The sequence below is a fragment of the Buteo buteo genome, chromosome 7, assembly GCF_964188355.1.
Source record: "Buteo buteo chromosome 7, bButBut1.hap1.1, whole genome shotgun sequence".
Taxonomy (NCBI): Eukaryota; Metazoa; Chordata; class Aves; order Accipitriformes; family Accipitridae; genus Buteo; species Buteo buteo.
In genome coordinates, this window is record NC_134177.1 from 15,596,251 (window position 1) to 15,608,480 (window position 12,230).

General features: G+C 38.8%; 1 protein-coding gene across 10 annotated transcripts in view; it reads left to right on the plus strand.

The window, feature by feature from the left end:
- The window catches only part of DLG1 (discs large MAGUK scaffold protein 1), a 170,622-nt gene extending 164,743 nt beyond the window's left edge, over nt 1-5,879 (plus strand). For all 10 annotated transcript variants that reach the window (XM_075031686.1, XM_075031688.1, XM_075031690.1 and 7 more), the window contains 3 exons: nt 1,840-1,949; nt 2,326-2,417; nt 5,201-5,879. In XM_075031686.1, coding sequence (XP_074887787.1) covers nt 1,840-1,949; nt 2,326-2,417; nt 5,201-5,307 — 309 coding nt within the window. In that variant the 3' untranslated portion in view covers nt 5,308-5,879. The remainder of the gene's footprint in view (nt 1-1,839; nt 1,950-2,325; nt 2,418-5,200) is intronic.
- Nucleotides 5,880-12,230: the final 6,351 nt, after the last annotated feature.

Here is a 12,230-nt window from a genome sequence, read left to right on the forward strand (position 1 = left end):
CTATAATGGACACAGCTAAAGATGCTTTTTGATGTCATTGTTCAGTTATTGTAAAAGGCACTAAGTGCTCTGCTGTCTTTCTCAATCAGATGCAGTGCAAGTAAGGAACTAAAAAATATGTAAAATATTGTTTGAATGCACTGTGCAAAGAGCTAATAGCTGCCCTGGATGAAATGATAATTATATCATGAAGTACTTGCATTTCTTTTCCTTGTCTTCCAAATCTTCACTTGAAAGGAATTTTCATATCCTCTTTGGAATCGCTAGCAACTTGCAGATCTCTGAGGCCACTGTTAATGCACATTCATTATTTATTTGGAGTAAACTGTCACAGTTATATTCCATAAGGTCCATCACAGCTCTTGTGCTAGCAACCTAGTCCACCTCTCTTTGCTCAAAATCCTTTGGCACCTGGCCTAAGTTGTTGAGCCAAACACAGCAAATACTAAGAGTCTTATCCCAAAAAGGAAAATGGACCAGGTAATGCTCTTAATTCTCAATTCCAAGAGCACTTGCCACATTTGAAACCATTTGAAAGATGTGGACAGGTCAGCACATGTAGTAAAACACTCTGCTAGAACATACAAACACTCTTCTTAAATGATACCAGTCAGCATCCAGATCACCAGACTGGCTCTGGGAAACAGCTGTCATCAGTTGAAAGCAAGAAGATATGTATTGTTCATGTGGGAAGAACACTTCTATCCTCCTTAAGAATTCCTGAAATCAAATTCTGTGGTTTTGTTGTGCAAGTGATCAAATGTAAATGATCCTAGTGATCTCTCCTGCCAGGAAGCAGAAACATGTCAGTCGTTTCAGACTGCAGTCACTTCCTTGCTCTTCAACGTGCCCTCCAGGAATGATCTCCCAGGAGTTCAGGAAGTGCGTTGTATATGAGTAACCATTGGTTTTATGGTGCTTGTGGGTTTGTATCCTGGCTTACAGAATTCTACCATTCACATTGGTCTCCTGCTAAAGAAAAAGCTTTTCTTATTTTAGTCACCTAACAGCGGTTTTCCACTCCCCCATCCCTTTCTAAAATGGTGGTATGGCAAATTACTCATATGCCACTTGGAAAGGAAAGAAATAAAAATGTGTGAGGTGGAAATGAGCATATCAGAGATGAGAGGAGCTGAGGAACAGGAAGAGCCTTTGAGATGAGGTATCCCAAACAGCTGGAAAATTGCTTCTAGTGGGAGAATAGAGGTGGGGAGAAAAGCAGCCCTACCACTTTGTCTTCCAACTGCCCAAGGAACGGTTAAGTTATATTGTTTTCTCAAGAGATAAAAGATAATCAGCCCAAATGAATTGCACTCACCATCTCAAAGTTGGTATTCTACTGTGTGGTACCTGGGGGGAGGAGAGTGCTTGCATTCAGTTCCATCTAACGATTCTGATGGTGGTGTATTTCCCTGCCATCAGGGCGGGTTAATCCTTCGGGTATGCCAGTTAAGTCATCTGGCTTCTCTCTAAACTGCATTTGTGACATGGCCACCTTCCTGAAGGATCCTCAAATTATTAAAAAATAAAAATAATTTTGGTGGTGTGGTTGAAGTACAGCTGTTTCACTGCATGATTCTGCATTGTTGATTGGGCTGCAACCTCTGGTAGAAAAAAGAAGGAAGAAGGGTCAGGAACATCTCAAATGATGTATGATCCCAACAGAGGAGCATTGTGGGACCTTGTGCCAAAGTGGTGAAATCATAATATCATTGATGCAGATGCTCTAATTTTGTTGGCTTCAGTGGAGATGTGTTTTCTCTTCTAAATAATTATGCTATGCATACCTGTGACTTAAATTTTGCTTAGTGCCATTTTCCCTTCTCTCTCACTTTTTAGGGTAAACATTGCATTCTTGATGTTTCTGGTAATGCGATCAAAAGGTTGCAGATTGCCCAGCTGTACCCAATCTCCATTTTTATTAAACCCAAAACAGTGGAAAATATCATGTGAGTAAAAGTAAAGTACCTCAGGCTAAATTGTTTGAGACTGTCATTGTATTTGAAAAACCAACTGCAAGTTATGTGAGGACAATTGTAATATTTGCATTTTAAATGATACTTAATTTCCTGAGTTTAATTTCTAGGGACTTTTAGATGGGCTTTCTAATCCAAATTAAAGTGCTTGAGAACGAATGTCATTGTGCTAAATTCCATGCAACATAGTGTCAGAACAGCTCATTCCCACTACACTCTTTGCTTAGGTGTGTCATTTAGGAGACTCCTCTTATTAGGGTTAATACTCAGACAGCAGTTTAAAACCTTGCTTCAAAAGACTCCAAGTGTTTGATAGTAGGTTTTAAATGTTTAATGTTTTCAATTTCAGGGAAATGAATAAACGCTTAACGGAAGAGCAAGCCAGAAAGACGTTTGAGAGAGCCATGAAATTGGAGCAAGAATTTACTGAACACTTCACAGGTGTGTTTTGCTTGGGACTGTTTCCTTGCCAGAGTTGAAATTTTATTGCTTGCCATAAAATAGTAATTGCCTCACTGCTGAGATAAGGCTGAACTTTGTTTTTCGGCTGATCTGTGATTGTTTCGAGGCATAGAGCCATCTTAGTATGTCTACACTGATTTCAGTTTGATCAATTAATTCAATATATACAAAAATTTACTGGGAGCTTAATTTAGGTTTTAAAAACTGTGAGACTTTCTACTATTTTCCTCGGTATTGTAGTGCAGATGTTTGCTTTGTTGATATATTGTACACTTAAACCTTTTTATTTGCAGAGCAATTTGAGATTGCCCAGCAAAGCTCCCTGTAGAAAATGTTACTTTCCATTTTTTTTAAATCAGGAAGTAAAGAATGATGGTAATTAATTAAGCCTCTGGAAATTGGGCACTACAGCATTATGGTGCTTAGCAAATCAAATTTTGTATGCCGTGGACCTAACTGTAACAGCAAGGGATGGGCCGCAAGCACTCAAACTGTGCTAATTGTTTGCATTGTGGCTTGCAGTAGGAGGAGATTGATCAAGTCAAGATTTTTCAGGAGAACAGAAATGAGCCTTCCCCATTCCTGTCCTAGATAGACAGTCACTCCTTTCCTTCCTGTTACGTTCTCTTTTGCAGCGTTTCAGTGTTTGCTGCCCCATTCACCTCCTTTCTGTGACATGACTCCTTTACCCAATTCCTTCTTCCACGTCTTATGTGGGCAGAGCTGTGAATACAAGTCTGTTCCACCTGGGCAGAGACACAGGAAGGGGTGGTGGCTTCACATGGGAGGAAGATAGAAGACCCAGTCGACTCCCTGCCCCAGTCTTCCTGCTGCCTTGTTCTCTACATTGTGTGCTACCCACACAGCGAACAACTTGAGTCCATCCCTTTTTGTCTGCCTCCCTCCCTCTCTGCTGCCTTGCAGCTGTCAGTTTATCCCAATACTGCATCTAGCTCTCCCACTCTTCCCATAGCTATCTGTCTGCACCCAGGAAGTTACGGGACTCTCAACATATATTGCAAATTCTTCCTATTATAGAGTCCCTTACCAAATGACTTGCAAATGTATCAGGATTGTTCAGGAAACAAATCAGTTTATTATAATAGATATTAATTAAATAGTAGCTGGAATTCTCTGAAGCTGTCTCAGGTCATTATATAGGAGACTTTTTTCAGGAAATGAAAGGACATAATTCAAGATGTTTCAAAAAACCTCTGGGCGCTTTTTAAGTGCTCAGGGCCATGTTTCTTCTCAGAATTATTAGGCTTGTTGACAAAGGAAGATAGCAGTGGTCAGACTTCTGTCCTTGATAATCCAGTTCAGGCCAGAATCCTTCTCTGAATCTGTTTGAGATACTTGAAGACATTACAAATCCCACTTACTACTAAAAATTTGGAGGCTGCCACCCATGTGAGTCGGGTGGTAAAACAGAATGTGTAAGCATTTCCTAATCTGTTAAAAAATACCACATCGTGTAGGGTAACTGAAATAAATTTCATTGGCAGGTTAAGTTTAAGCAGACTTAAACTTTGCAGCGAAGCACATGAAGAGCACATCCATCTTCTGTTTTGAGGGTATTGAGCTTTGGAAGAGGTGTGGTTAAACATAGCTGGAGAGAAGTAAGGTGCTGAAGCTTACACCTATTTGCATTGCAAAGATGTTTCTAAATCTTTCTAATGCACTGTTGTGCTGTGAACGTTATACTTGACCTATAATAATTGAACAGCCTCCTCCCACAGGCACGATGGGCTGCAGATGGGGAGAAAATTTTTAAGAGATGGGAATGGTGATTTGGAATAAAAAGGAAGTAGTTTGCATGAAAGCAAAGTTCAGAAGCAGCAGTAATATATTAATGCACAAAAGAGTGAGTCTGGCCTGCCTCCAAAACTATCTTTCATGCTAAACTTTGTTTCTTGGATTATCAACACTGAGGTGGCGATCCTAATTAAAAAGAAGTTGCTATCTCACTCATGGTGATTGCTTTTTCAGACCGAAGTGTGGTAAGAACAGCTCAAACTTCATCCTTCTTTTCACCAGACTGTACTTTACTCTGATATGCCAGAACACATCCATACTGGCTCATTTCTAATTATTTTCTAGCCTTGGAGAAAATATATCTAACTTAGACCATCTGAATATAAATTGCACTTTTAACTATATAATGAGGCCTGTTGTCTATAAAACTTGAATCTATTGGTGGGGCAACAAATTCCATGAGTTCCTCCTCTTTTTGGCCAAAAGCAAAGGTAGTGCTAGCAGGTAGAAATCCCAAGGTCAGCCAGCCTTGCTGTGAAGTTTCAGGATCCAGCTGCAGCATTCACCAGTCTGCATTACACCAAGCCTGACTCTGACTGCATGAGGACACAGCCCTGTACTCTGTCTTGCCTTGTGTTGGAAACACACATGAAAGTTGGACCAAAAAGAATACTGGAGGATGCACATTGACTCAGGCAAACTCTAATGTGTGGTTAGGAAAAGCAAAAAAACCTCCTCAGTTGTATGTGTATACTTGTAGTAAAGTGAAAACTGCTTCCGAACCCCAAGCCTCGAGTGAGAGACATGGTGCTTTGTGTGTCCTGCAGTACCATCAACAATGTGCTTCACTCTAGCACAGAAACCAGAAATCTCAGTGGGTGTCTGTTCCTTCAGCAATCTAAAATCCTCTTGCCACTGTGAGAGAAAAGACAGTTTGGCTTGGAACATCTTGGTTTCCGTACAGAGCTAGGAAGGACGATTGCTGATTGCCACATTATGTTTTGCAGCTATTGTCCAAGGAGACACACTGGAAGAAATCTACAACCAAGTGAAACAGATCATAGAAGAACAGTCTGGGCCTTACATCTGGGTTCCAGCAAAGGAAAAATTATGAAAACAGATTTTTATTTTTCATTTTCTAACTGACATCACCTACTACATCTGACGACTCTTAAGCCCTTCCAGTGGAGCCTGCCTCTAGTCCTTTCCAGCGTGGTTCACACCCTAACCATCACATTCTGCAGTTCCCATAATGCTTTACATTTGGTGTCTCTTAGTTTAAATAATTTGTATTATTGTGTGTTGTTGGTTTGCCATTTTTCAAACAAGACAGTGGAATGGCCTGACCAGCTATTAGTTTGGGGTGGGGGTGGGAGGGAATTGCTTCATAAAATTCCTTAATGTTTAAGGGAAAGTAACTTTCAAAGATTTTTTCAAAAAAGCTTTATAGACATTCTTTTAAAATTTCATAACAATTGAAAGAAAAGTTGTATTCAAGGAAGTTGTAAATCATTAGTAACTTTGCACGCTTAACTTTAATAGCATGGTTTGGTCAGGGCAATCAATTGCAGGTTTTATTTTCTGAGTTAAATTCTATCCTCACAGTGGTTTTTTTTTCCTTTCTTTCCAGGCAGTTAGAGAGAAACTTTCAAATTTTGAGTTAACATTTTCATTAACTCCCATTACTACTCCTCAAGGGATATTAATTTTCATAATTTCATATGGATATTCTTATAATCTATTTTTTCATTTTTTTGCCAATAAAATTGCTAGGGACAAAGATGTGTAATGTTTTTAATCTTCCTCGTGAAACACTATTTATAGTGTCTTACAGAAATTGTTTATAGATAATGGTCATCACACTTTTTGAGCCTAAAATATGTTTAGGTGCTAGGAAACCTTGTATTTTTCAGAGGAATGCCAAATTTCCATTGGCAGTAATACAGAAAACAGCTGCAGAGATGGTCATTAGGGCAATGAGAGAATGATTCGTAGCCTAAAAATCTGTGTGTTCTTAGGGGTCAGATTTTAATGAATATTTTACCCACAATAACTGCCTATTTTGTTATAATAAATATATATATATTAAACTTTCTTTAACTAAACTCTGTAACTATGGGAATTATTTTCTTTACATAGTTGCACACACGTATAAATATATATATAAAAAACATATATTTTTCTTTTACCACCTACTCCTAGCTTTTTGTTTTGAATAAAAATACAAATTAGAATTTACCTTCCTTAATCACGAGAAATCAAATGGGCTATGGTGGCTGGGCATAAAGTCCAGGGAATATTAGTTACAAGAAAAAAAATACATGCAAGTTCTCCTCTTTTCTACAGAATTTCAGGTGTTTGTTTCTCCCCCCCTACCTTGTAATTATGCATGTCTTAACCAAAGGGAGAATTCAGTCAACAATACATTTTATTTTTCTGTACATGTTCATCTCGGATTGCATAGGCACAAGATCTTCCACTTGCAATGCACAAAATTCTGTGCTGAATGTTATAAATACGTTGTACCAAAACATGGAACTACCTTCAGTAATGAAATTCTCTAATTCCCGTATTATTTGGTACCTGCCGTTGCTTGTTTGAAACTGATTGTTTATAAGAGGGATGTACTTATGGCAGTCATGGGGCAGTCACACAACCAAATTAGCTTTGGTTTGTAAAGAATTATCAACACTATCCATTCCATTTGTTAGAAAGAGGAGAACAGCTAATAAACTTTATTGTACAATATATTTGTCAAGTGTGTTTTTAATCAAAAGAAATACAGGTGTTGTAGCATTTTAAAATAAATGACTCAGACTGTAAATGAAAATAATGTTAGAGGAATGCTGGTGACCAGGTTGGGGCTAGTGAAGTTACTACATTAAAAGCAGGTTTAAACTTGGGACACAAACATTGCTGGTGTTATGTGGAATGCTTATAAGACTTACAGTAAGTGTGAGATGCTGATGTATGGTCCAAAATAATTTTTGTTTTTCTAGATTTGTGAAGCAGGTGTGCTGTCATTCTGAGACTCCTGCCTATGGAAGTGCAAGGTGTCTAATATTGATGCAACTTTTCATAAATAATGCTATAGATTTTTAAAGGAGCTAAAAGTGTATTATAGTCTCCCTCTTTGAAAATGACTCATTATCTGAGGTGTATAGTGAGACATCTTAAAACAGACCAACTTTTAAAAAAATAGAAGGATCTAAATCTCAGCTATCAAATCTGCAAACCATAACAACATCTGAGATTTCTATATTGTACACACTTTGTTTTCCCGACCTCTTTTTTTAACCCATCAGAAAGAGTCCTGTTAGCTGAGTAGATACATGAGGTATTACTCTTTCATATATTGCAGTGTCTGAATAGCTTTCACAGAACTTCTCCCAGGTGTTTGTCATGTACTAGCCCAGTGCCACCGGATACTATGCTTGGACTGAAGTCCATGGTACTCACCTTGCATGGTTGTCATGCTAGAGTGAAAACAAGTCTTTGATCAAGAAAACCCAAAGGACTCTAGGGTATCATCTTTGCATTTTTGGTTTTGCTTGTTTCAGATGTTGCCCTTGAGCCCTGGCAGAAAATTTGATTTTGACAGCCTTGATGCTCCTAGTTGACTTGTTTTATCCTGTAATTTTTAGGATTTTGCATTAATTAGTGTTTCTCTGGATCTCATTTTTCCAGTATCGGGTGCTGATATGTCTTTGATTCTGGCGTATACTTTACTTTCTGTATTTTAAAGATATATTTTACAATACATGTACTTTTCTTAAGGCTTCCAATTTAACAACTAGAGTAATTAGGAAATCCAAATGGTGTCATACTGATGCATTACCACCCTACTTTTGCTGGTCCAGTGAAAGCACCATGGGTTTTATTCCCTACCTGCTAACCCAACTATTTCTAACTGCTATACAGAAGCATGCTTGATGAAGTATTTGCTGCTGTCTACTATTATTGTAAGTTATATTAATAATTTCCTTTGTGGGTGTTTTTGCCAAATTGTGCTGAAAATTAGTCTAAGGAATTTAATATCTCCTTAAAGCATAGATATTCATAGGGTTATGAGTGAAATAGGAAGATGAGCTAAATTATCATGAACTGTGCTTGTGTGATGGTTTAGAGGGGGCTGCATTCAGAACAGGCCTCCTGTACAAAAAGGCTGCTCCTCTACCTTCTGAACCTTTCCCATAGAGGATCAGAAGGACCATAGGAGAGGCCTGGTACCGAATTAATTTCTTATTAATCTTGCCCTTGCAGCCTTAAGCAACTGGTGCTAGGACTGTGCATCAGTCTTGTCATCTATATATGTATGTAAGCCTCACTGCAAGCATCAGAAGGCTTGAGGGGTTAATCTGGCTGGTGGGAAGGGCATAGGAGGGATTCGAATAATGGGTCCTTCCAAAAATTTGGAAGGACTCCAGTGATGCCAGGTCGTTCTTTAGTACTTCAGACAACAAAGGGACGACTAATTCCCAATAGTTTAGGCAGCCAAGAATCAGAGTTCACATAAGGTTTTGTTTAAGAAGGTCTGGAGGGGTCATTTTCTATTTTTTGAAGGTCTTAAATTTGAAATAGCAATTAATTGATTTAAACTCAGCTGTTGTCTTACAGGTGCTAATAGGTGCTAGAGCTAGCAGCCTGGCCAAATTGCAGTCAAGTACCTAAGTAACTAACTCCTGAAAGCATCTGTGCCAACATTACTGGATGTATAGACTGTCTGAAGGATGCATACAGTTGTGTTGTTCGTGCATGCTCTTGGTAGAAGAAGGTGAAGGCATTTTCATGGCGGTACACAGCTGTTTTTTTTCTGGTAGCTGGGTGCTGAGCTGAGAAATGGGAGTCAGCAGAGCAAAGCAGCATTAAATAGCTTTTATCTGAACAAAGTGCTACAGGCAGCTGCAGTTCATTGGCTAATGAGAAATGAAGAAAAAGACAGCACAAGTGAGTGTTGCTCTGTGAGAGCTACTTGAAAAGTCACAGCAGCTTTTAACACAGCTATTTTCAGCAGAGTTTTTACTCTTTCTGGGAGAAAGAAGCCTTCCTGGGCCTTCTCTAAAACCTTAAAAAAATGAAACTACTTCAGCTATTTCATAGCATTTGCTATCAAATTTCAGGAGATGTGCACTTAGCACGCACTGTACCACCTGTAGAGCGTACAGACTTCACTATTGTAAAAGCCTGGGTTTCTAGTTACGGCTTTATGAAATTCATGACAACGCTGAGAATGCGGCAAAAAAAGTGACCATCAGCTCTGTCAGATAAAGTGTATATCTGGAATCTACTTTTGCTTCCTGAGCCCCAACACATAGGAAATACATAGAACTCAAAATTAAGATTTCGTTACACAGCCCTGCCTTACCCCTATGAGTCAGTGTGTAGCTGTTTATCTAACTCCATAGGTGGTGCTAAAGCAGTAACAACCTCATTGGTGCCTCAGATATTTTGCAATTTCCTAGTCTGAATTTTTTTGTAAGTGTAGAGGTGGTGTGAAGAGAGGTAGGCTTTTTTTCCTGTAGTCATTATGAGGTGACGTGTGCCAAGGTAAGCAAGATAAATTGTTGAACAAAGTGCACCTGCAATTGAATGTTGCTGATTTTTACCAAAGAGCAGGCTGGGGAGAGCACACTTGCAGAAGCCTTGATCTCTGAGGGTTCTGAAGGCTGGAAAAAGCACAAATCCCAGAATCTTCACCATGAAGAGCTCTAGAAATGTCTTCTATCTTATCTTCTTTCATGCTGGTAAGTGTCCTCCAAAAACCTTTGCTGCAGCATGGTGTCTTTGGGGTTGACTTCTGTTTGATGTGAGAAAGCAGAGGGAAACTAGAACCATTTCAGAACCAATCTCATATGGCCAGGAAAAGAAATAAAAAGAATAGAAAAAATGGTAAAGCAGTAGAAACAGCTGTATTGAACACCATGTATGTATCTTGACTCATTGGTGTCAAATGTTTTATTTCCTCAGCACTGAATCTACTTCTTTTGGTTCAATGGTGTCTGTTTCTCACAAGTGTGAACAGTTCTGTGACAATTGTTTTGTAAAAGTAGAAATAATTGCCTTACTCCACTTATGCTCTGTGTGACATGTTAGCTTTCTCCTGTCACTCCCAAATTCTAATGGTGAATGCTTTTAATTTCATCAGAGGTGTGGATGCTGTTTCTGAAGCACTCCACAGTTCTTCAGAAAGAGATGATCCTAGTTTATTCTTTTTTTTTTTACGTTGTTTCTGTTGAAAGCCCTTGATAGTGTATTAATAGCTGTATTAATAGCCATTTGATAAGATGTTACACAATGTAGTACTGTTACTTTCAGCAAAGGACTTAATTGGATGTTTGCCAGTGATGAAGTTATATGTGTGTTTAGGAACTTGAGCATATTTCAAATGGAACTTGCCAGCTCCTGCCATTTCATGCTTTATGTATATCTACAGATATACAGGAGAGCCAAAATTGTGAATAAACTCGGGTTCAGAGACTGACCTGCTGTTTTAAGATGTTCTTGGTTGGCTAGAGGAAGAGAGGCTAACAGACCTTGTCTGTGCTCAAGCCCACTTCAGATGGGTTAACTCGTAAGGAAGGAAACGGGAAGTTGCCCAGGATCTGGCTTTCCTGTAACAACAAAGCTTAGCAGTTTGGAAGGGGACAAATTAATTACCTCTTTTAGATAAGTGAGGAAAAAAGCAACAGACTGATGCTGTTTCACTATTTTGGCTGAAATATGGAGCCAGATGAGCTTTGTTTCATGTTTCAGGTGTATATGGCTAATGATTTCTTCATTCAATTCATACATTATCTCCTGTGTGTTTATATCTAAAACCAGGATGCTGAGACTGAAGAATGGCACTTAGCCATACATACTGAGATGCTGAGACCCCAATTTAATTTCCATTTGTTTGGCTTTAGGAGAAGAAAAACCCAAATGTCTTTACCAAAGAAAACCTAAGTTCTTCCTTCTGACCCAAGAAATTAATGGTGAAATTTTCACCCAGGTAGATGAGGTAGACATTAAGTTTCTGTGAGGTGCCTTTTTACCATGACCCTGTTGTGCCTTTCTTCTAACCATCTTGGGTCTCAGAATTCCTGCAACTCAGGCAGGCAGTTGTTGCTCCCTCTACTAGCACATGCTGCCATGAAAATTTCCTGTAAGTTTTCCGAGTCTGACTTAATGTTTTTTTGACAGCAGTTGACTCTGAGTTGCAGTGAAACAGCAAGCCAAACCCTCTGTTTCAGTATCAGGTGCAAAACAAGCTTTATGACATCAACAGTCTTATTTAGTCTGCAGCCACTAAGTCAGAAAATATGCCTGGCTATTATTAAGCACTAGTGGAGTAATTTTAACTTGCAAAGTTAGATGGGGTATCTCAACTGCATGACAATGGTGGGGAAGTAGAGGGCCAGTTAGAGTTTTTAGAAAACCACGTGACAAATAACTTACAGCAGACTCAAAATTGTAGAAAAGCAATGGAATGTGGTGCTCCTTGCTTATAAAAATTATCTGTGCCTGTTTATCAGCATAAACCATACTTGCGTATGCATTTTATGTATAGCCGTACCATTTGCACATGATGACATATCCTTACAAAAGCAACAAAATGTTTGTAGCTTTGGCACTTAGAAGGGTAGCATTTGGGTCTGCTAAAAGACACCTTTCTTCACTGATTAATGGAATCTCCACTACTAAATTTGAGTCTTTTCTTTCATGGAACTGCCCTCCCCTTTTCATGACTGTGGAAATGGCCTTTTATGAAAGAGTGTTTTGAAGGGACAAGTTTACTTTTCTAGTTTTTGTAATAAGCCTAGTGGCAAGGCTCTTGAGCACCTAAGATTGCTTTTTTTTTATTCAGACCAAAAAGGGCTGGGGCAGGACTCCAGGTACTAACTAGTAATGCTTGAGACAGAGTTGTCTTTGGATGGTCTCTTTGGTTTTGTAGCATATCATTTCAAATAATCATTTTAAACACTTCTGACTTGAGAAAAGATGATGTATTCTGCCAGGTTTTAAGCATAGTCTGGATGCCCTGACCTATTCCATGGT